The sequence below is a fragment of the Botrytis fragariae genome, assembly GCF_013461495.1.
Source record: "Botrytis fragariae strain BVB16 chromosome Unknown tig00000000, whole genome shotgun sequence".
NCBI lineage: Eukaryota > Fungi > Ascomycota > Leotiomycetes > Helotiales > Sclerotiniaceae > Botrytis > Botrytis fragariae.
The window spans coordinates 529,250-552,890 of NW_023500986.1; the positions used below are offsets into that span (position 1 = coordinate 529,250).

The following is a 23,641-nucleotide window of genomic DNA, read 5'->3' on the forward strand; positions in this document are numbered from 1 at the left end:
TTCTCTTCTTGATACCTACCAGTAGTCTTATTGCAAAGAATTCATGTAGTCTCTCTGGCTCATCCACTAGCTACTTGGAGGAGGATCTTCTTGTGCGATAAAAAAATCCTTTTGATACTCTGGTCTATAAAGTGGTATGATTCTTAACTAAATGGTCATCTTAATCAAAGGAGTATCGTAGCTTCCTCACGAACTTAACAGGCAGGAACTAAAGTCGTGTATATTGCAGAGCGAGAGGACTGCGGCAAGTGCTAGCCCCCAATATTTACTCGGAAAGGCTTGCCTCCGAGTCCCATATTTGTTTATTCTAATAGGTCATAACTTAGTCTTTAGAGTATCTTCTGGAGCTTTTCGTTACATTCATACCAGCAATTAAGACAAACGACGGCTACCAATTGTCATTCAATATCAAACTACCCGGTCTGCACTCACAAAACCGAGCCTCATTTATCTTTGCGATTGGTACTGCAAATAACCTTGATATCAGGTTGAGAATTGGGCAAGCGAGTTGTACGTTTCTCTCGTTCCTCACGTGTCAGAATAATCTCTTCGGTTCCTGATCCGTGAGTCTACACGCTATATTTCATGCTGAGTCGTGAATTTAGAACATACGCTGACTTTACCTTTAGAAGACCATGGCGGGCGCATCAAGATTTGCCGTTACTGACTTCCCTCTATTCATGAATCTTGCTGAAGAGCTGCGGAGTAAAATATGGCGTGATACATTGCCAGATGCTATCAAACCAGCTTTCTTCCGGTACAAACGCGGATGTTGGCACCTTCTTCATCTTACGAAATACGACCCACATGGTCAGTATGACCCGGTGGATGGCACGAAGAACATACGTCTAGAGTTCCGCCACAATATGTTAGGTAATGTACAAATAGAGACGCCCTTAGCATCGGTTTAACACGAGGCTCGCGAAATTGCTGTGAAATGGGCTCATACAAACGGTTTTGTTGTTCAGGAAATTGAAGGATATCCCATATTTTTATGTCCTTTCAACCCGGGACGTTATATACTATACATTCCACCTGATGGAGAGGTTACATTTTTGAACGAGCCTTTTAAAATACTTCGCGAGCAAAGTCTCTCAGACAGAACTCCTTGCGAAGAACGTTCGTTAAGAATTTCGCTGTAACGGAGTCTGCATTGGAGGTGCATCACCCTCAATTTCTATGTAGTATGTTCAATAAATTTTCACCGGTAGGGATGTTGGTCATCATCATCGAGACATCATCAGAAACAGAATTTGCTGATAGGTATTTAAATCTACAAGATCGATGGGAGGTCAGTAAAGGAAGAGCCTATGAGTGGGACAATGAAAAAAAAGTATGGAAGATTCATGTTAGAAAAGTTTCGTGGCAAATGGGAGTTGTACGAGCTTCTAGACGGAAGGATAGAAGAAATGCAAAAGAATTTTACATGCGATGATACCCTCAAACTCAAAATTCGAGTTGCTGCAGCTGTTAGTAGATAGAAGAAGCTCTTATTGAGAACATGGACAAATATACGATGGATTCTGCGCTCTATTAACGCGCCTCAGAAGATACTATTCTGTATGTGACGTTCTTGAGAGTTCATCTCCACGTTTTTAGTTATGCTATTACGTCCTAGACTTATATTTTAGTCTAGTGGAGTCTGTATAAATGAATATTTTTGAAACAATTCTTTTCTTTAGCGCTGTGGTGAGTTCAATGAACTATGTTCGGGGGATCAGCCAGCACGACAGATTTGAAGAGACTTGAGATTAGAATCGGAGTATTTGAAATAAAAAATTATATAGGAATTGTCTGTATAGTTTGACATGGTCGTAAAAATCACTTTTTGTTGATTGTATCTGTAGCCATTAAGGAACATAGGTGAGTCATTCTACTTAGGCTTGAACTGTCAGTATGACAGTATCAATAGCTTGACTCTTGTCATATCAGTCTAAAGATTTGTATGGGGTGACTATATCGTTCCGTCATGTTGTTGGAGTGATGCTCTACCAGCCGAGACTCTTAAGTTCGGTGATTATAAGATGCCCGTTACGTCCATCTTTTAGAACGCCCTCTTGCCATTTTAGAAGCAACTTATGTTGACAGACGACTACAGGCTTAGGGTCCACGGATTTTGCAAGAACGCAAGACTCGTTGAAGCGTGGAGAGCAAGTTACCATCATGTCTGAGATGTACAAAAAAGCTTGGAAAGTTGTTGCATGGCTTTCACCGGATCGGGAAGTTTAATTTCGGGACCTGCCTGCAAACTTTAGAAGAAAGATCGGCCAAGGAGAGAAGAATCTAGTTCTTCTGAAGACTCTAGCGAAGGTTTCTGAAAACTTCAAGCAAATTCAAAGAGATATTCCCGACTCGCGAGAACCCCTGGTTTATTCGGGGGAGAAAATTCAACAGGATTTGATGCCATTATGTAATATTTATTTTGGGAAAAGTGATGAATTATGCGGAACGTGAGAATGAGTTATATGAGGACTGTTACTTTTGGAAATAAATTCATCCAGTGGCAGGACTGGTTAGATAGAATGAATGTTGCAACAAAGGTCGATCATCGCAAGATAATGGGTGATAAAACTATTGGCATGAGAGTTCAAGTAATGGAGCTCATAAAAACATATGTTCAGTTTTGCGTAACTGACACATCGGATGTGTTGCGAATATAAGAATTAAAAAAGCTTCGGGCGTCAATTCCCGGCTACGGACAGCCTTAATTATGTTTATGGTCTTCTTGAATTAGTGACTAAACAGCTTTTCTGTCGACTACTACCCGCATATACTCCAACGCCTGCGGTGATATCAAGATCTTTCGTCAAAGCTTTCGCACATGAATATCAGAGAATTAGTATTATTTTGGATGCTGGTATCATAAGATCACGCTTCTCTTTTTCATGGCTCACTAACTAGATGGTAACTCCAAATTTGAATAAGAACTTTTACTTTCGTTACAATGCACGTCTAGTGCCCGATTGCGCAGTTTCGAATCTTGAAGGAGAAGTTCACTTTTATTGGTCTTATCTTCGACTCCACTGATGAGATCGGTAGTACTTGGAGTTGGGCTGGACGACACAACCATATATAACACTCAAGTGAAAGATAATTGGTTTACGCGGAAGAAGCGCCGGCGGATTAATGTATCGTGGAATTTCTCAAGCTAAATGGACGGTATCCCCGGAGGCAAGAGTTCACCTTGTGAATCAGATAGTTTTGTTTTGAATGATTGTCTTAAGACTTTGGGACGGACTGCTCGTCGATCAGGAATATGGAGCGAGGTCTGCGACGGCAATGAAGTTTGGTTATGGGTAAAAAAAAACTTCAGTCAGTATATCAGAGACATCCAGCTAAATGACGAGACCTGGAACATGAATAACTTTAATGGAAATAACTAACGCTATTCATAGGCAGCAACTAATCACAACGGAGAAGGGTTGTTTTGGGTAGGGTCCCGACTTAAACCATGATGGAGTAATCTCATCTCCAGAGTGCAAGATATGTTTGCTCCTAGGTTACTTGATAAGTGTGCTGATTGAATCCTCACAGCCAGACGTGATAAGACTATACCGATATAAAAATCAGCCCATCACTTCACATTGAGATCATAGACTCTTCTGGTTTGATGAAAACAGTGTCAAGAAACAAATAGCACTCAAAATGCAAGAAAACGTTTCTATTGTGTCCTAATTATCTACCTACTACAAAGCAAAACATCCAACCAGGGGTATTAAGTGTATCTATCACAAGCAGTACTTCTTCCACGTCCCAATAACTATCTTCACCTGGAAAAAAAAAAGGAAAGAAAAAAGAGTTCTAAGCGAGCTCATCTCTTCTCAACACTCTTCTTCGCCTTCTTACTTTTGGGTGAGCAAGAGGAAAGAATGGAATGTAACCAAGTCTTGTAAGTGAATCGACTGCGGAGGGTAGTGGATGAAGATGTTGATGACCGAGAGGCACCAGGCAGGACTTTCTCGATGATTCTATGGAGAGAGAAGAGTAAGGTTAGTCGCAAATTCACAAGTATCTGAGCTAGAAGACCATATAAGGTAGGATCATCTTGTATTTCTATCTTTCTTGCTTTTGTACATTTCAATTTCTCATCCAAGTCATTCATCCAATCCTCTATCAACAGTAAGAAAAGTCAAAGCGCTCCACTTACTGCGCCAAGAGAACAGCCCTATAGTAAACTTGTCCTTTGTCCAATTTATCCATTGCCTCTGTGATACCCGACTCCGTCATAGGGAAAGTTTGAACGATGGGTTTAATATCATGGAATGCAGCGAAGTCCAACATTTGCTTGTGTGCACTTCTGTTCGCAACAAGGTTTCCTTGAATGTTGATACCAGCGACAAGGAATGGCATGTATGGGATCTCGAGGTTCTGGAAAGAAACTGTCAAGGGGTAGATGGTAGAGCGGGGTGCCATGATTGGGAGGATCAATTCCCAGTTTGGTTGAGCGGCAGTGGTAACGAGGAGACGGTTGATGGGTCTAGAAACCTTGAGTTCCTTGACATCTTTGGTAGCGATAAACTCGTGTGCACCGAGCTTGGTGGCTTCATCCTTCTTCTTGTCCGAGCTACTCAATACAACAACTCTGCAACCCATCTTGGCAGCAAATTGAATAGCCAAATGTCCCAATCCACCAACTCCCATAACGGCAACGACATCAGTGCTCTTGATACCCTGGAGGGCAGAGAATGTGGTAGCACCTCCACATTGTAAGGGAGCGGCAAATTCATCAGGGATGGAGGCTGGTGTGGGGAAAAGGAAGGCCTCACGCCAGATAGCGTGGGAAGCAAATGATCCTTGATCAAGATTGGCATATCCGTAAAGAGCACGTTCTGGACAGAAAACCTCGTTTCCAGTAAGACATTCGTTGCAGTGGCCACAAGAATCGTGCTCGTAACCCCATCCTACACGGTCTCCTTTCTTGAGATATTTGGCATCAGGGCCAACAGATTCAACAATGCCAACACCTTCGTGGCCAAGGACCATGTCGGCACCTTTCTAGATGGGGGGTTAGCTATAGAACAAATCACAAAGGGTGGCGATGGAGTATGGACTAACGTAGTGAAGATCTGTTCCGCAAACACCGGAAGCGGTAATCTTTACCAAGACGCTGTCACCTTTGAGCTCTTCTGGCTTAGTGGTGGTGCTCTTGATGGGGGTGCCATCTGCTCTGCCCTTGAAAACTGTGAAGGTAGGCATGTTGAGTGTAGTTTAGGAAGAAGTAGATGATTTGAGGGTGGATTTGAAAAGTTGGAATTTCAAGTGAAGTTATAGATGTTTTTGAATGGCTTGAGAAGCTGGAGGGAAGAGTAGAAGAGGAAGTTGATTTGATATGGAATAAAATGTATTTACTATGGCTTTTAACTCACATTATATAATCTTTGAACTCAGGGCCGCTCCTCCATGTTTGGGTCCAGGCACCGTCCGGCCCATCGTTCCATGCGTTGGTATTGATTAGTGACAATGATTATCGGTGAAGTGTACAAGCGCATGTACTCACGGGATTGTTCGTAATCAAACTTACCGATTCACATCCGACGGAGGTCCCTGATGATTACCTGATCTTGAAGGAGAATCCGGAAGACAAATAATGGGCATTCAATGCTTTATGTCCGAGTGGGACCCATGTTCTTTAGGCTTATGACTGAACGCGAAACAAAATTTACTAGGGTATAATCTCCGGATACCCCATTAGGGCTGAACCATGTAAGCAATGTTGGTGACCAACTGTTGGACGATAAGATAATATAACCGATCATTGGTTGTTATCCACCAACGTTTGGATAATGCAAAGTTAATCTGTAACTACATCTCTGGAGTCTCGGAGTTAAATTATAAAATAATCAATTATGCTACCCCACGATTTTCGTCTCTTGACATGAGCCAATCAGACTACATGCTCATGCGCCGAAGGCTTTTCGGCAACCTTCCCGGCCTCAAGCCAAGAATCGAACATTGCTGGCTTAGCACCCAAAGTCGATCATGCGTATCTATAAATCGCTGTGCTTGCGAGCTACGAAAACGAAAGTTCTCCATGATTGGCTCTAGCTTTATGATTGAAGAAGGCCATGGAGTAATTTCTTTGTCATAATTCAGCTGTATGTTACAATGAGTAAATAGATGATATCCAAGTGGTTAAAGCATTAATTCTATACGAATAATTATTGCTGGTACAAGAGTAACTACCGAAGGATAATCTCGCTACTCCACAATATTGTTTCCCAATACAGCCACCACCCATATGCGTTTACCATGATGTGCATATTGCCATACCATTGTCAACCCGAGAAAACTATAGTAATAGAATGGAAAGAAACATAAAGAAAAGTACGCCTGAAACCCATGCCTCTTGTTCATCATCATTATCATTACTATTCCGGAAATATCGTCCCCATATTCGCCCATAACATCTCGAAGTCTGTATATGAATCTGCTGGAAATGTCATATCAATGGATTGAGCCAAGATATCTTGAATTTCTGCATTGGTCTCATTATCGAAAGACAACGAATCCACACCTTGCATTCCAGTGAAGCTATCATCGAGAAGACTCTCATATCCCGAGTCTCCTGCACTCATGACAGATTGTACTTCATCGGGCTTGATCATGACTTTCGACTGTTGCGCCATCATTTGCTTCTCATAAGTTTGTGCAAGACGGATATCGACTTTAGCACTGAGTTCAGTCATGACATTAGCAGCGCTGGCAGCTTGAGCGAAATTGTTACCAAAGTTATCGAAGACAGCGATGGCGAGGTCGAGAGCACCTCTTGCTGCTCGAGTCTGTGTGCCTTGAGGATATGCGAAGATATAACCGACGAGAGTCATTGCACAGTTCCACTGCCATTGGAAGGATTCCTGCCAACCTGCTAGAATCGATGTCGACAAGATTACATGATGCATGATGTGCGTCAACTGCATAGCATGGCCGACACATTTGAGTGCGATTTGTTCTGAGAGAGCAGTGGGTGTGCTTGCTGGATTGAAGACGATAAACGGCCGGCAGAGGTTGGTACTGAGATTGTGGTACATAAGTTCTAGGAGGAGTCGTTGTCGTTGAAGCCACAGTGGTGCGAATGGCTCGATATTAACATGTGATAGGTCTGTGGAGAACGGAGACCCGCCATTGAGACGATCGGTCTTGAGTGCCATGGGTACACCCCTGAGCCATTCGTCCATTCGCTCTAAGTGTGGTTCCAGCATATCTGCATAAGTTCCAAGAGTTTGCAAGTCATCCCAAATGGTTCCTCTTACGTTGACTGTATTAGGGACCGGGGTATCGTAGAAAGCAGAGTAGGCCGATCGAGCAACAAGCAACAGTTTCGTATTGTGAAGATTCCAAGTCAACCAGGTAACATTATCACCCAGAGGTGCAAAGCTTTGTCCTGCAGCAATGGCAACATCGCGGTCGTCTGTAGGAAGGGTGCATGTAGTGTTACACTCATGAACCAAAAACGGACGACCGAGTTTCATACTCATTTTACTCTCCAAAACGTAGAGTGTCCACCACATGCGTTTCCGCAGTTCTCTTTCCTTTCTTGGCATTTCTTGGGGAGGCTCGACATGTAGACCAAGCATATAAGCTGTCCGTACAGCAGCACTGCAAGCGCTGTCTGCCATATTTTGAAATGATCCACAGCAGAGGTATATGGAACAGAGTATATGACATTGGAGAGTAGCTATTGTTGGTGCTTCAAGATCGGCTGCCAGTAGAGATTGACAACGTCGGTAATGCCATCTGCCAGCAATTGTTGCATCATTGACATTTACGTTAGCTCTCGAGCCGGGATTATGTGTGCGTGTTACATTGGGCAGAAAAGACATGCCATACTGCATACACATTGCGAGGATAATATCGACAAGCGCGGAAGGTTTTCTCTCTTTGTCAGAATTCATCCATAACGACTGATAATGTTCTTTGAATTCTTGTTCGTCGATGATGGGATTTGAGGTATAGTATGATTGCCAAAAGAGCCCAAGAAAGTACTCTTCTTGTGTTGGTGAAAGATAATCACCAACATTGAGGGGGTCTTCTATCGGGACCATCATCCCATTTTTGTTGTCTGATGTATCTGCTGTAGTCGGCCCATCGAGTACTTTACTCGCCGAGTTCGGTAACATGGCATGGGCAGAATGTTTTTGGTGTAGTGAAGCGGTCAAGAAAGTATTGAGGCGCCCGATGAAATAGTACAGTGATGCTGAGCCATACCACGTCTTTTGTGGGGAACGCGCGGTGCTAATGTGAATGCCTTCCCATTCTCTCTTGATTGAGTTTGCGTCAAATTCAAGGCCGCTCATACCACCCAAGCCACTCATACCGCTTAATCCAGTGTCATGTCCCGATCGGGAACTTCCAATACTATTCGGCGGTGAAGGAAGTCCATGTGGAGGAAGCATTTGCATGTTTTGTTTGCTATCGCTTGAGCGCTCTTTATCGAGTTGTTTCTCAAGTTCTTGCACTTTTTGCTTAAGGCGTTCAATCTCACGATATGCATGTGGAAGTGTTGCCAACTTCATAGCACCGCTATTGCTGCAGTTGCCGCCGCGAGTTTTGCAGTTGTTACACGGATGGTCATTATCGCATTTGATCCGATGGACTCGACACCAGTCGCACGCTTTGGCCACTTGACTTCGTTTTTGACGTGGACGGGGCCGTGGTGGAGGTTCTGGGGATGCAGAAGTACTAGGCGTAGTAGAAGGCATGCTCACGAAAGTGGTGAACATTTTGGGAGTAATGTGATGGGTATCAAGTAGAGAGACGGAGAGATGATGTTGGCTAGACGGATGTATATGCGGCACAGCAGCAACTGAGATTTGATAGCAGATTGCTACGAAACCTAGCAGAAGGCTGTTGCTCGTGATCAATGGTCAATTAGTACCTCCTAAGGTCAATTTTAGGAAAGTCGAAAGTCTCAAGATATGAGCATAGAGGATACCAATTCTGTATGTACAGAATATGGAGTTTGTATGATTTGCGGTGTCAGAAGTGCGAGCAGATCTCTGGTATTCTTTATTTGTGCACGGGCGGCACAATTAATGTGTTTTGGGTGCCAAGGGGTCTACCCCAACCAAGCCCCACCTGAAGGGACCCGGGAAGATAGATGGCTAGAATGCCACAAAACAAAGTACGGCTTTTACGGCTTTGCACTATTCGATTTTTCCGTGGATGATGCCTAGTGTCAATACCAGAAAGGTCTAGAAATGAAGCGTCTAACGAGCTAAGATGTACTGCTTTTAGACTTGATGTCAAACGATTTGGTAGGGCTTGACCAATGATTTATCAGAATGCTAATGCTCATAGATCAATCGACATCTATCGGAATTACCGTCGATATCATACCATACTACATCATACATATGATACATTACAAATTTCTAATCGACTTGTCTGAAAAGAGTTACCAAGCTTTGACTACTTAGGTACCGGTACAACTGATTGAGGCGGAGATAGCGTTTTGGGCTTCGGAGAAGAGCCTATCGTGCCTATGAGCCCCATAAAGGCTGCACTAAAACCCCTGTTGATCTGTCAAAATGCATCGTAAATAGCACCGGAAAACGCTTGATTATTATCAGCCCTTACTTTCATCATTCCACCCCACCTACTGAAAACTGCCTGCGGAGTACATAATCTTATTTCCAAAAAGGAACTGTCTCATCACGACGTATAAACTTCGAACAGCTAATCCACAATACTGTTATCATGGTTAGAACGTTATAATCGATTGATGAACCCACTTCGCGTGTACGTACTTTCATCACACTACCTAATTTTAGCTACGAGGTCATTTAATACTACAATCTCTCTCAAAACGACAATGTCAACAATTACTGCAAGTAATTGAGTGCTCATCAATTCAAATTGCACTCGGGTCCTCGCCACGTGAAAGGCTTTCATCAATAGAACCAATCAAAGGCGGTCTGAGGATATATTACGGCCACAAAATTACGGGCTGGAACTTCAAACTGTAATTACTCGGGTCCGAAGCCGTGGATTCCGAGCCACGGCAAAGAGCCGAATCAAGTTTTGCTCAAGATAATGTCTCGAATACATGGCCCGGCTTCCTTATATCGGATGAATAAGCCGAGAGATTTAAATAAGCTTCCTTCGTTGCCAAAGAACAAGATTTGCCGAGTCCATATGTCTTTTCGCTACTTCTGCATTCCGTCGTTGCGAAAGCGAAAACAGTGGGAATTCTATTTCAGTTTTCGTCGACATAGGATTATGGCAAAGTACCCTTGATGAGCTTCATCACAATGTTACCGTACGGAGTGTGGTAGTAGCCGGTTCACTCGGCATTGTAATCGATGTTTCTTGGTAAGCATGGCATTTACGATTATCAGCGCAAGCTCCAAATCCTTCGTAACAGAAGGGTTTATCGTCATTGTTCTTGCCATCTAAACACCTTAATCTCAACGTTTCATTTCATGATAAGGCGTTGATTGAAAGACGTATTATTTCTAGGTATAGAATGTGCCTAAGGCACGGATCCAACTAAATGCTCATTTTATGAAACGGCATGTTTCTTCAGCGGGGGAACCTTATTAATATTCCCGCGCGTATGGGTGTGATGTAATCCCGCCTAATTTTTCAGGGTCTTGCAGATATGCAACGGGCCCGAGTCCATATATGCGGTGTATCTCGTGGTTTTTCAGAACCTTGTAGACCCTGAGTTCTGCATGGTGTCGGGGAACCAGGCAACAACATCAGCATCTATAGCTTAAACATGAAGAAAGGCTCACGTGAGGCTGAGTGGGCCAAGAAGCTTAGGAGCTTGGGACCAAACACTCGGATTCACTTCACAAGACTGCTTGCAGTTGCTGGGACTGTTTGCAATCACGGTACCTGACCGTTTGCTCTAGCTCTTTAAAATGATGCAGTGATCATATATCAAGTTGCTGTGGAATAGAAGGTACACGGTCGCCGGTCTTTGCCCGGACCGGATTAAAGCTCGGGTGCTTATGTGATGAGATCAAAGCCGTGATATCGCCTTGAGACATTCATCAGTATTGGCAGCCCTAGCTCTTCTATAGCTTATCTTCCTCTGCTGATCATGGTTCGAGGATACGAGCTAACGCGGGGCTAGGCTCCCGCTGCACGTTAATTGCATGTAAGCAGGGTTACCACATGTCAACAACGTGAAGTCGCCAACAGTTCGGTTCCCAAAATATCGACATTCGTTGATCCTACCTCAGAAACGAGCTGAACAAAGCTTAACCTCGCTGTCTCTGCGCCGCACGCGATATTACGGCAAGCCAGGGTTCTTTCTTCAACACCCTCGACTTCACGGTATGGAATATGATCCGATACGGGCTATGAAGTGAGACTATACGATAGTGACCATCATGGGTGATAGGAACGAGGGCGAAAAGCGTCTGAGAAGTGGTCTAAGCATCAACTTGAACGTCTATATAAACAGCTCAAATTCTCGACGTTAAGCTCAATCTTCATCACCCTCATCACCTTCTTCCTTCCTCAGCTTCATTCATTGCAGAAGAATCTCTTCCGATTGCCATCATCTCTTCACTTGAAGATTACTTCCTTCTTTCAACCTTTGCATACTATCCTCGTTACTAGCAGAAATGTTTAGCAAAGAATTCACAGCTGTGGGGCTGGCAGCTCTCTCTTTGGTGTCTCAATCGCAAGCAGGACCTACCTTGGGTACTTCTCACCTCAAAGCAAGAGCTCTCTTAGGTAACTCTTTTGGTGTTCCTGGTCGCAATGCCACTTACGACTACGTTGTAGTTGGTGGTGGCAATGCCGGTTTAACTATCGCCATGAGATTGGCTGAAGCCGAGGCTGGCAGCGTTGCTGTCATTGAAGCTGGAACTTTCTATGAGATTAGCAATGGAAACATCTCGCAAGTTCCTGCCACTGATGGTGTATTCGCTGGAAAAGGTGCCACTGATTGGCAACCTCAGATCGATTGGGGTTATCAGACTACCGCACAATCTGTAAGTTCTAGGAATTAGATTTGAACCAAAAATCCCTTACTGACATTCTTCACAGGGAGCATTCAACACTTCTCTTCACTATGCTCGTGGTAAAACTTTGGGAGGTTGTTCTGCCAGAAACTTCATGGTCTATCAACGTGCAACTGTTGGATCAATGCAGAGATGGGCCGACGAGGTTGGCGACGATTCCTATGAATGGGATAACTTTCTTCCTTTCTATCAGAAGTCTGTTAACTTCACTGCTCCCGATATGAGCCTTCGATCTACCAACTCCACTCCAGAGTTCGTTGCTGCTGATGCTGCAGTATTCCCAGCTACCGGTCCACTTTCAGTCACTTGGTCCCACTATGCCCAAGCTTTCGGAACCTGGGCCATCGAAGGTCTTTCTCAAATCGGCGTACCGGTGATTCCTGGATTTTTGGGTGGAACCTTGATCGGAGCTTCATATCCTACATTCACCATTGATGCTGAAAAGATGACACGTGATTCTTCCGAAACCTCTTTCCTCAGGGTTGGTATGAAATCACCTGACCTCAAGGTTTACACCCTGTCCATGGCAAAGAAGATCCTCTTCGACGACAGCAAGAAGGCAACTGGTGTTCTTGTCGAGACTGGTGGCTACCCATTTACTTTGACTGCCAACAAGGAAGTCATCTTGTCTGCTGGTGTTTTCGGATCTCCACAGCTTCTTATGGCTTCTGGTGTTGGACCTGCAGAAGAATTGAGTGCCATCGGTATTGATGTCATTGCTGACCGTCCAGGTGTTGGAAAAGGAATGCAAGATCATCTATTCACTGGTGTCGGATACCGTGTCAATGCTCCTACCATTTCAAGACTTGTGAACGATCCTGAGTATGCTGCTGAGCAGCTTGAGATGTACGAGAGCACCCCAGCTGCCGGCATGTACACCAGCCCCGATACTGATGTTCTTGGATGGGAGAAGATTCCCGAAAAGTACAGAAGCCAATGGAGCAATGAGACTCAAAAAGCTTTGGCTGAATACCCCGCTGATTGGCCTGAGGTTGAGTACATTGCCATCTCTTCTTTCCTAGGCAACCAGGTCATCGAGGGAACTGACCCAAATGATGGATTCAACTATGCAACATTAGCAATCGCTCTCGTCGCTCCTCGATCCCGCGGATCTCTTACCATCACCTCCGCCGACACCAATGTTGCTCCTTTGATTGACCCGGGTTTCTTGACCGAGCAATCTGACGTCGACATCATGGTTGCTTCAGTCAAACGTGTCCGTGAATTCTACGCCACCGATGCCCTTCAAAGCTTCGTCATTGGTGATGAGTACTTCCCTGGATCTAACATCTCGACCGACGCTCAAATCGAAGACTTTGTCCGAACTAGTTTCAACACTATTTGGCACGCAACATCGACCTGCGCCATGGGTCTGGTCAATAATACCAACACTGTTGTTGATACCCAAGCCAGAGTTCTTGGTGTTTCTGGCGTCCGTGTCGTTGATGCTGCCGCTTTCCCACATCTTCCTCCTGGACATCCTATGTCCACAGTCTGTAAGTCTTATCCTCCTATAAACATTAGCAATTGAACAATAACTAACACGCCATTCAGATGCTTTCGCTGAGAAGATTGCTTGCGATATCATTGGTTGTTAAGCAATTCGCCTCAAAGCGCCACCATCCAAAATCATCTCTAACCATTATTCCTCGCTTTAATCCAACTTCTCTTCATTATGTTGTCGATAGATCCTCTTTAGAAGCATCATGGCTGAATTACTCATCTCTTCTTTTCTTTTGACCTCCCGCCAACTGCGACGGAATATTTTGATGCACCACTTGAGTTCCAAGATATTTCGCGCGCCAGAGCACGCAGAGTACTCGAACACTATCGATCTTTGCGTGCAGACCTTGTTAGCTGGATGTCACTGTACAACAATTGCTCGCATCCTCATTCTGAGGGGTAGCTTGAGCATCGTTGGGTTCTTTCCTTTTTGATGTGATATTTGGGCGGCGGATTTCTTTCATATTTACCGTACAGAGGAAGCAGATGTACTATACAGTCATAGATATATAGTGGTAACCATGTTTTCATATAGTAACTCACACACTTTCCATATGCTTTGCAGATCGTGACCAAGTTTCATAGATTAAGGTGACACTGCAGGTTTAGCCAAGACAGACCGGGAAATTGACCTAATAGCATCGCGATAAACTACGGACTTAATACTGAGTAAACGCAGGTTTTGGTCATGACTTTGCTTTACGATCTACTCGATACCATTGCCACCAATCATTAGGCTTCGAATAGAAAAATGACTGTTAGATAGTGTTTGCTAATCCTTGACACATTTGTAAAATTTTACAGCGTGTGGAAACCAACCAACAGCATATATTCATGCAGGAATCAATTTTTATCATTGCCAATCTTATTCTGTTGGTTGAAGTTGGTGTTTGATGATGTTACCGTACATACCATCATCGAACATTCAAATTATTATGGACTTTCAAATTCACCTACTTGCTTGATTAACTGCACGTTAATTTCTAGTATTAATATCTAACTTCCAAAATAATGAGCTTTGACTATGAAGATTTTGACTAACTTTCGTGCAAATTCTCAACCCTCATTACTCGTGAACATTCTGTTCGGATACGGGCTCCATTCCGGCTAATGTCAGGGGTATCTCGGCTGAGAGGAACATCCCTTCGGATGACATAACTTCACCGAAAACTATTCACTACCGAGCTCTCCCGAAACCCTTTCCGTCCCCACTTCTTCAACTACCTGCAGATCTTCCACTCTACCCGCTGTTCTCCATCCTTCCCGCTCAGCCCCGAAGCGCATGCCCCGAGTTAGAACTAGGGAATGCAAAACAATCACAACCTTACTTGCTTCAAAAGTCAGAAACCATCCAACCATTTGTTGATGACAAGCAAAATTTCTCATGTACTGTCAATCGTATTCCACGCAGGTCCTCTCACGACTAGTTCAGAATTATGCGGTAGGCTGAGGATAAGTCATGTGATGCAGTTCTAGCCCCCAAATTCAAGCAATAAGGATGTTGCTGCTAAGGAAACTAAGATCGCCAAGCAAAGCTGTAAATGCTTGGTGATAAGTGGGACAGATCATGTTTATATATGGATCAGTGCAAAGGCTGTGTAATGGGACCCGAGTAGATGAACCAACGGTGAAGTAATTTGGGCGGTTCAGCCGACACGGCATGTCAATTGTATAACCAAGCCGATCATGTGCACGAATTGTAGAGTTCGTGATCAAGATTGATTTTCAAGGTCACATGTGTATATGATTGCACCAGCCACTAAGCCGCTATGCTGAGCCACCCATCACAAGCCACCACAGAACTTAAGGACACATCTCAAAGGAGTGGAAAGCGCTCAAAATTAGAAATGGATGGAGAAGATGAAGGATATTGGAAGGATAAGGAAATTAGAATGATCAGTTGAATTGATCTTGACACCTGAATATTTGAAGCAATGATCGTCAGGTAACTTACATTCAGTCACTTTTGATTGAGGCAAATGATGTAATTGTGATGTTATAAAATTTGTTTGTGTTTTATCGATGATTAAATATGAACAATAATCGTGATTCATGAATGAAATCCCAAACTCCTGATCCATCTATCCCAATATCTTATCTATACCAATACCCAAGTCTATCATTCATAAATTAAAAGAGATGCATGAAAAGATACATGAAATGAAAAGTGACAAAGGAAACTCGTTAAATGACAGCCATGTCTAATTCAAAGCCAAGAAAGCATTTTGAACTGCTACAGGCTCTTTGATACCCCACTGAACCATCCAGTTCTCCAACCACACTCTGTTCAAAGGACCGAGATTTCTCAAAGTCTTACTGGCAGACTGAGAAACGTTGGTAGGTAAGGTACGAGCACCCTTCTCAACGGCACCACCAGCTGCTGCCTTGGAGTAGAACTCAAGAAGGCGCATGGCGGGGTTGGCATCAACATCGACTTTGCCAGTGCGCTCAGCTTCATCCACGGAAGCTTTGAGTGCGTCGACCCATTGCTCAAATTTGACTGGCTTGACCATGCCTTCGGGGTAAGCAGCGAGGAGGTTCTGTCCCAAGTCCTCTTCCCAGGAGGAGAACTGTGGGTTGACAACGTGGAAAGTCTTGCTGTGGAGAGGAGCAGAAGAGATAGCGCCTGTAGCGGCGTCAAGTTCTGGCTGGGATGCGGTCTCAAGAATCTCGCACAAGACCTTGGAGAGCTTGTCGACTGGGAGCCAATCGATGTGATCTCTGGATGGGAAGGTCTCTGGAACAACACCGAGATGGGCGGATGAGACAATGATAGATGGGATATACTCGTGTTTGTTCCACATTCCCTTTTGTTGCTCCACTGGACCGGCCACAATACCAACACGGCAGACAGCAGTGCGAACACCGGAGATTTGAGCGGCTTTTTCGAGGAGGGCCTCGGCGATAAGCTTGGATTGACCGTATCCCATAGGTGCTGCGGCAGTGAAGTCGAGAATTGGTGCCTCAGGAACACCACCAACTCCCTTGTATCCACCAACGGCGGCGATGGATGAGATAAACATCACGAAGGCGTTGTTGGTAGAGCTGGATGCCATTTGAGCGAGGTTGCGAACACCAGTGATGTATGGCTTGAATGAATTGAGAGTCCAGTTGAAGTTAACTGGCCATTGACAATGAAGGACGTGGGTAACATTCTCCAAGATCTTAGTGTAGTTCTCTTGTCCAACACCCAATTGAGAATCAGAGAGATCTGCCTTGAGGAAAGTAACTCTCTTGGAATCAATGGGGCTCAACCCTCTTGCAGCGATGGCTTGTTGGTATTTCTCGGCACCACCAGCAGAGCGATCAAGAGCGTAGATGTGCTTGACGTTTGAGTCATTGTTCATCTCATTGAGGAGGTATGAACCCAATGAACCGGTAGTACCAGTGAGGAGAACGGTAGTACCGGTGGTGACTGGTGTGACACGAGGCTTAGACTCGACTGGGAGAGTGGAGACAAATTCTTGGAAGAGAGACTCCATGGCAGTCAATTTAGGATTCTTGACTTCTTTCTCGTTGGGATCGGCACTTTGGTAGGCACTATCAGGATCTTCAGGTGCCAAATCTGCTGTCTTGTAGAGAAACTCTGAGAGCTCAACCAAAGATGGGTTGGAGTATACAGAAGCTGGTGAAATGGAGTCCGGAGTGAGGTTGTTGCCACCAGTGAGCTTGGCATGGATCTTGAGCTCGCGAACAATCTTGATGACATGGAGAGAATCCAAGCCGGATTCAAAGAATGCTGAATCAGGTCCAAGGTTTTGAATGCCGGCAGTCTCCTCGATGAGGTCTTTTAGCCATTTAGCAATGTTGGTGCGGTCGGCAAAATCCACTCGCAAGTCACCGACTTCACCTTCTTGGTCATCGAGATTCTCGGCAGCAGTGTAGACATCCTCGATATCTTTCTCGTACAATCTGTATGTCTGATGTCTTTGGATCTTACCTTGACCAAGGTAGTGCATTGGGCGGCTAGGATCAACAAACAAGATGTGGTATTGATCAAGCTGACCGTGAGCAGGAGCGTGAACATTAGCTTGGGCAATAGCTGGAAGCATCTCCTTGATGAGAGCGTGGCGATCAGCAGCGCTGGCTGGTGGAGCATCCTTGAGGTCGACAAGAGCAGCTGGCTGGAACTTGCCACGGCCAACAACCATGGCACCCTTGACGAATGGACTGCTGCAGAGAGAAGCCTCCATGAGAGCTGGAGCAAGTTTCTCACCATTGCTGAGGACGATAACATCGTCAGCACGACCTCTCCATTTGTACAAGAAAGGCTTCGCTGGATCAGGGTGGCGAGAGTAGAGATCATTCATGGAGTATTCCTCGAGTTGAGGGAAGGTACTGAAGATACCCTGATAGTAAAGATCTAATTCAGGCTTTCGCTCAATGTAAAGCTCGTGAAGACCGTCCATGTACTCTCTGAAGACAATACCAGAGTGAGTTGGGTGCCAGTAGAAGTAAGCCCAATCCTCAACGGCAGGAGCCAATCGTGGAAGACAAGCAGTCTCAGTAGCTCCAAAGTTGGAAACGACTCTGCAATGCTTGGAGATGATATCACCGGCAGTCTGGGAGATGGCAGCACCACAGACGAGAATGTAGTTGAAGTTGTGGATACGCTCAAGGGATTTGGGGTCGTGGCTTAATTCCTCATAGATGGATGGGGGGCCGATTGAAGCGTCAACACCACTATGCTTGTGGATCTCATCGGCATATGCAGCGTGGGGTATGACATTGGCAGAACCGTAAACAGTGGTGACACCGAGAAGGAGAGACATGGTGATACCGATATTCAAACCACTAGTGTGGAACAAAGGCATGAGGTTGTAAGCCCTACGAGATTGTTGGTAGACTTCAGTTGTTGGAACATATCCGTCGACTGCTGGAATAGTTCTCCAAGCCTCATAAGTGCTGAGGATCTCGTTCTTCCAGGTAATAGGCTTTGGAAGACCGGTGGAGCCGGTAGTGTGGAGGACGAGGCATGGGTCGGTTCGTGCCTCAGCAAAAGACTTGCTGTAGGGGTAGGCGCGGACCTCTTCATCTTCAAGCAACTCTTCAAGTTCTGGTACTGTTGCAGTGCGCATGTTGCGTTGGCTCAAGATATTTTCAACATGAGTATTGCGGGCTGTCAAGAAGATGTGGCAGTCGGACTTCTCAAGAACATTTAGAGACCCGGCGACGCTGTTACGGGGAGAAAGATACAGCATCTTGTATCCGGCTTTGATAGCGCCGAACATGAAAAGAAAGTAACGAATGTCACCTAGTGGCCATGTTAGTATGATAAGTTTATCGTGGAAGGGGAGGAATATACTCACTGTGGCCTTGGTAGGCGACAGCTGGGAATTCACCAGCGGGAGCTTTCCCAAGGATTGACTCCAAGTACCAAGCGGTACGGTTGATAGCATTGGCGAAGGACCTGGCAGATACTTCTACGAAGCCATCTTGTGGCATATCAGTCTTTGGGTAAGCAAAGATTGAATGATCGGGAACCGATCTGGCAAGCTCATCTGGGATGAGGTGAACCAAACGGGCGGGGTTAGAGTTGGCTGCGGCGAAGGCGGCTGGGACATCAGATCGGAGAGTTCCTTGTTGAGACATGTTTGAAGATGGTTTGAGTAATTGAAAAGGTTGAAATTATTAGTATGAAGTATTGTTGGATGTAAAGATGGTTGATTGACTCAAAGAAGCTTTAGTGAAGGTGTTGGATGTAGATTGTTGGATGTATAAGACTCAAGTATTGGAAAACTGCGAAGTGATGTTCTAGCGATGCCTTGATAGAATGTTGAAGATGTTGTTGATGATGATAAAAAAGTATTTCCCTCGACAACATCGACAACTTATATATCAGAATCTTGTTGACTATCGACATAGTGTGTAGTGTATACACTTCCCAAAAGAGTGTTTCCATACCGCGCAACAGGAACATTCCATTGAGCAGTGATGGTATTCGCGGGGAGCGGACAGCCGGAGCAGAGCTAACGGGCTACTTTCGGCCTACTCTATCTTCAATGAGATTCAAGATTCCTATACCAAAGGTGTATGAACATTACCTGCGCGAGATCTGAGATCGCAGTTGGATCTGGAGATGAGATTGGCGCGATTAGGAATTCGGGAGCTTGCAAAAATCTCCTAATGACAACATACCAATGGCTACTCCAGGAGTGGTGTTGCCCTATCTTAGTTTGTTACCTTCTACATGGTAGTAACGCTAGTACCATCGCGCCATGGTACCAATTGTACATCCTGGATCTTGCAGGAGTTTCATGATCCATTGCAACAGACGTTGATGGAGCTTCTAAATCGGGACTTCCAGACACGTTCTGGTCACTAACACTCCGCCATAGCTCCCGGAGCTTGGACCATACATGCAATTGAGGGGGTTTCCCATGTTTTGATTATTTTCGTGGAGCAAGCATTCTGATGAAACTGTAATTTGATAAGGAGTTCAATGATACTTTGCTTTAATGAGTTAGGCTTCAAACTAAAGTCGGTTTGTACGAATTGGGACGCTTCACCGAAGCGTAAGGGAAAGACTGTTGTTAGTATCGCGTGAGAAATTCCGGATTTTGCACTCAAATTGCAACTGCTATGTGAGGGAAAACATTACGTACCGTTTTAGGATTGTGCACCAAACTTCACTATCACTCGGATATGATCAAAACAAATTCATTCCGGTTCTCCTACCGAATTTTAAAGTTTACTTTGTGGAAATATTCCGGTCTTTGTCATTATCTAATATTGGTGAAGGGAAATCTATGTGAGAGATACCAGCACTAATCTTTGATTTGAAATGCTGTTACAGAGAATGTCTTTTAAACGCACTCTGTTGCTTGTAAAGGAATACTCTTTCGGAATACTGTACAAACAAGGGATGTAGAAAGGGTAAGGTAGTTGATGAGATGACCTAGAGGCACCTTGAGGGTGGATATAAAAATATTTATCACACACCTACACAGGGGTTCTTAACCCTCAAAATATTAAATACTACGCATTTTATTTTGGAATACGTTAACAAATATAACAGATAAAAAATGGTTAAATGCAAGAAAAAATACGTATTTCTCCCGGTGTCATTGGCTAATGAGTTCTAAATCCGGGTTTGGGACAGTGGCAACGATGAGTGTACGTAATTATGGAAATACTCAAAGTAGCAATTCGGAATGTAGGTAGTAAATGTTTCCTCAAGTAGACTAGACAGATATAAGAGAAACAATAGTACGTTTTCTGGTACCATAAATCTAATGCCACTGGAAAGGTTTCGAAAAAAGTCTTCACAACATGCTTACATAATACCTTGGAAGAAGACCTAACAGCTTGTGACTTTCCAAGCATTAACAGCGTTGTGTAAGGTTGTACCACAAATATTCTCCGGTTGAAGATTTGATTCTCTTCAACGACAGATGAAATGCATCAATTATCAAACCCGGCTCCCTGTCTCCGATGGTAAAAACTCAGGAGCAACCGAACGGGACAAATGTAATGAAATAGATTAAGTTTTGGCACTTTCACGGGCCGAGCCTTGCAACAATCCAGCTTGAAGAATATCAGCATCGACCCCACATTCTTTAGCGACATTTCACAACATCCTTCCTATTCCCCCTTTTGGTAATGGAGTCACGGAATCTCAACCAAGTCCTATATCGGTGGCCGCGAGTATAGATATCACCATTACCCCGACTATTTGAAATGAAGTGGACACCTCTTTTACTTTTTATTATTCCAAGATATAGCCGCGCCTAATATAAAATCACCTCACTCTACTATTGAACAACTTAAATACAAGAATCAATATCGATAAAATAATTGATCGAGCAACATCCAAAATCAATCGAGAAACCAAACATGCCTTCTTCTACAAAACTTCCAACCCGTGCTTTGGGACGCAATGGTCCTCAAATTCCTGCCCTTGGCCTCGGGCTCATGGGTTTAAGTAGTAAGTCCTTCAGAAATCATCAATGGATGACAACTAGATTGACAATCAATGATAGCTTTTTACGGAAAGCCTGGTTCGGATGAGGAACGTTTTGAGTTTCTTGATCGTGCTTACGAGCTAGGCTGCACTCATTGGGATTCAGCTCAAATGTATGGCGATAATGAAGTGCTTTTGGGCAAATGGTTCACAAGAACTGGAAAACGCAGTGAGGTGAGATCGCATCAGCTCTCGAACACAAAGCTGAGAAATGGCTGCTTATTGTTGTCTAGATCTTCTTGACTACCAAATTCGGTAACCATGTCACCCCAGAAGGTGGTCGTGAAATCCGAAACGATGCAGAGTACATCCGTCAATCTGTGGCGGAGAGTTTTGAAAAACTCCAAACTGATTACATAGATTTACTCTACTGGTAGGTGCTCCTAAAACAATCTTAAGGAAAATGGAATTTATTCTCATGCGCACCGAATAGTCATAGATTCACTGGAACAATTCCAGTCGAGACAATTGTTACTGTTATGAAAGAATTTGTCGAGTAAGTCTCCAGTCCTGTCATTTGTTTGTCAGATACTGACTTCGGAAGTGCTGGCAAAGTCAAATATTTAGGTCTCAGCGAGTGTGGTGTTGATACTCTCGAACGTGCTGTTAAGATTCACCCAATTCACGCGTACCAAATTGAGTACAGTCCATTCTCTATGGATGTTGAGAAGCCAGAAGTTGGACTTCTTGATTGTTGCAAGAGACTCGGCATCGCGCTTGTTGCCTATTCACCATTGGGCCGTGGTATCCTCACTGGTCAATACAGATCAGTCGACGATTTCGACAAGGATGATTTCCGACGAACAATCCCCCGTTTTGCCACCCAGGAGAACTTTGATAAAAACCTGAAACTCGTCGATACCATTACTGCAATTGGAAAAACCAAGAATGCCTCTCCGGGACAGGTAACACTTGCCTGGATGATTAAGCAAGACCCTCTCATTTTCCCAATTCCGGGTACCAAAAAGATCAAGTATTTGGAAGAGAACATTGGAGCTCTGTATTTGGATTTGTCAGATGAAGAGGATAAAGCAATTAGACATGCAATTGAGAGTGCTGAAGTAGTTGGAACTAGAGTTGCTGAGCATCTCATGGGTGTTCTTGTGGTTGATACTCCTCCTCTTACCAATTGATTGGTTCAAGAGATTGACGTTGGATATTGAATATGAGTTGTTGGTGAAATTGGTTTTATAGAGAAGACACCTGGTATGGTGCACCACAGAATTTGACCACGGGTTTCTACATACTGCTTGAATATGCTTGTCCTAATTGTGAGGAATAAACTCTGTAATGACTTCGCTCAGGATTCTCGTGAATGTCAAAAGATACATGAGGAATATTGGCATCTGCTTAGGTACTAGAGTTGTTTTGTTTCCCATAAAACTTACTGTTGAACTTAGGTAACGATCACCACCTCGACTTACAGGTGTCTGATAAAGTGATGATAAGCTATTCTCAATTTTTGAATGTCACTTACAGTTGGCCTCGGGAATAACATGGCGGCTTTCTCAAAATTGCATCAGTGACAGATCATTTAGCACTTGCATGCCGATTCTCACATTAAGCTTGTATAGAAGGATAATTTCTGTCGGAAATGCGAGACATAATCTTTCAACGCTTTCGTTGGCTTGTGCGTCTCGTGTGGCTGGTAAAATGATGACATAATCATTGTTGTGGTCCAGAACCTTAACCCAACCATCACAATCTAAGTTCTACCCCGAGTCAACAAGCACACGACTTCTTCATCTCGGGTGAAATCTTCAACAACACGATAGCCACGTAATATCGTGCTGCAGTAAATATTGGCTAAATGCACCCATTGGTATCATATCCCGTCAGAAGTTCTGGTGAGGTCTGAATCTGAGCTCCGGGGTGTGTACACAGTGCAGGTAATCATTTAGCGTGAATTTAAGGCACGACAACTAGGCTGCGTGAGGAACTCCGGTGTAATATCAATTGGCTTCTATCCATTTGTAAACAATCAAAGCGGAAAGTTGCCGAGATGGAGTTATTGTGCTGCCAGAGCTAGTAGACAAAGCGAGTGTTTGGAAGAATGAGGGATGTGTATGAAGCATAGAGTGCGGAGAAAACAATCACCTTTGCAATTCCGGAGTTGAAGAAACTCTAATGAGCGCAAGAATGGGTGAACTGACGAGGATTGCTTTACCGGACTCACGTTTTCGGTATACAGTCACCA

The 23,641-nt window shown here is 44.2% G+C and overlaps 6 protein-coding genes across 6 annotated transcripts; 3 read left to right on the top strand and 3 right to left on the bottom strand.

The window, feature by feature from the left end:
* Window positions 1-635: 635 nt before the first annotated feature.
* Bfra_006369 (uncharacterized protein) lies at window positions 636-2,229 on the top strand (the record flags this gene model as incomplete). The annotated part of the gene is given in 6 exon segments (XM_037336743.1): window positions 636-905; window positions 918-1,119; window positions 1,212-1,291; window positions 1,335-1,469; window positions 1,933-2,013; window positions 2,089-2,229. The coding sequence occupies 6 exon segments, from the start codon at window positions 636-638 to the stop codon at window positions 2,227-2,229; spliced, it is 909 nt and encodes a 302-aa protein (XP_037198109.1).
* Window positions 2,230-3,674: 1,445 nt separating this feature from the next.
* Window positions 3,675-5,196, bottom strand: Bfra_006370 (putative nadp-dependent alcohol dehydrogenase protein; the record flags this gene model as incomplete). The annotated part of the gene is made up of 3 exons (XM_037336744.1): window positions 3,675-3,968; window positions 4,148-4,995; window positions 5,056-5,196. The coding sequence occupies 3 exons, from the start codon at window positions 5,194-5,196 to the stop codon at window positions 3,812-3,814; spliced, it is 1,146 nt and encodes a 381-aa protein (XP_037198110.1). The 3' UTR covers window positions 3,675-3,811.
* A 1,172-nt stretch (window positions 5,197-6,368) lies between these two features.
* Bfra_006371 (putative fungal specific transcription factor domain-containing protein) lies at window positions 6,369-8,720 on the bottom strand (the record flags this gene model as incomplete). Its single annotated transcript, XM_037336745.1, has 1 exon — window positions 6,369-8,720. One exon carries the CDS (start codon window positions 8,718-8,720, stop codon window positions 6,369-6,371), a length of 2,352 nt encoding a protein of 783 aa, XP_037198111.1.
* A 2,856-nt stretch (window positions 8,721-11,576) lies between these two features.
* Window positions 11,577-13,576, top strand: Bfra_006372 (putative gmc oxidoreductase protein; the record flags this gene model as incomplete). Its single annotated transcript, XM_037336746.1, has 3 exons — window positions 11,577-11,948; window positions 12,004-13,474; window positions 13,533-13,576. 3 exons carry the CDS (start codon window positions 11,577-11,579, stop codon window positions 13,574-13,576), a joined length of 1,887 nt encoding a protein of 628 aa, XP_037198112.1.
* Window positions 13,577-15,682: 2,106 nt separating this feature from the next.
* Bfra_006373 (putative nrps-like enzyme protein) lies at window positions 15,683-19,073 on the bottom strand (the record flags this gene model as incomplete). Its single annotated transcript, XM_037336747.1, has 2 exons — window positions 15,683-18,735; window positions 18,791-19,073. 2 exons carry the CDS (start codon window positions 19,071-19,073, stop codon window positions 15,683-15,685), a joined length of 3,336 nt encoding a protein of 1,111 aa, XP_037198113.1.
* Window positions 19,074-21,317: 2,244 nt separating this feature from the next.
* Bfra_006374 (putative aldo-keto reductase protein) lies at window positions 21,318-22,577 on the top strand (the record flags this gene model as incomplete). Its single annotated transcript, XM_037336748.1, is given in 5 exon segments — window positions 21,318-21,408; window positions 21,464-21,618; window positions 21,678-21,817; window positions 21,878-21,940; window positions 21,953-22,577. The coding sequence occupies 5 exon segments, from the start codon at window positions 21,318-21,320 to the stop codon at window positions 22,575-22,577; spliced, it is 1,074 nt and encodes a 357-aa protein (XP_037198114.1).
* Window positions 22,578-23,641: the final 1,064 nt, after the last annotated feature.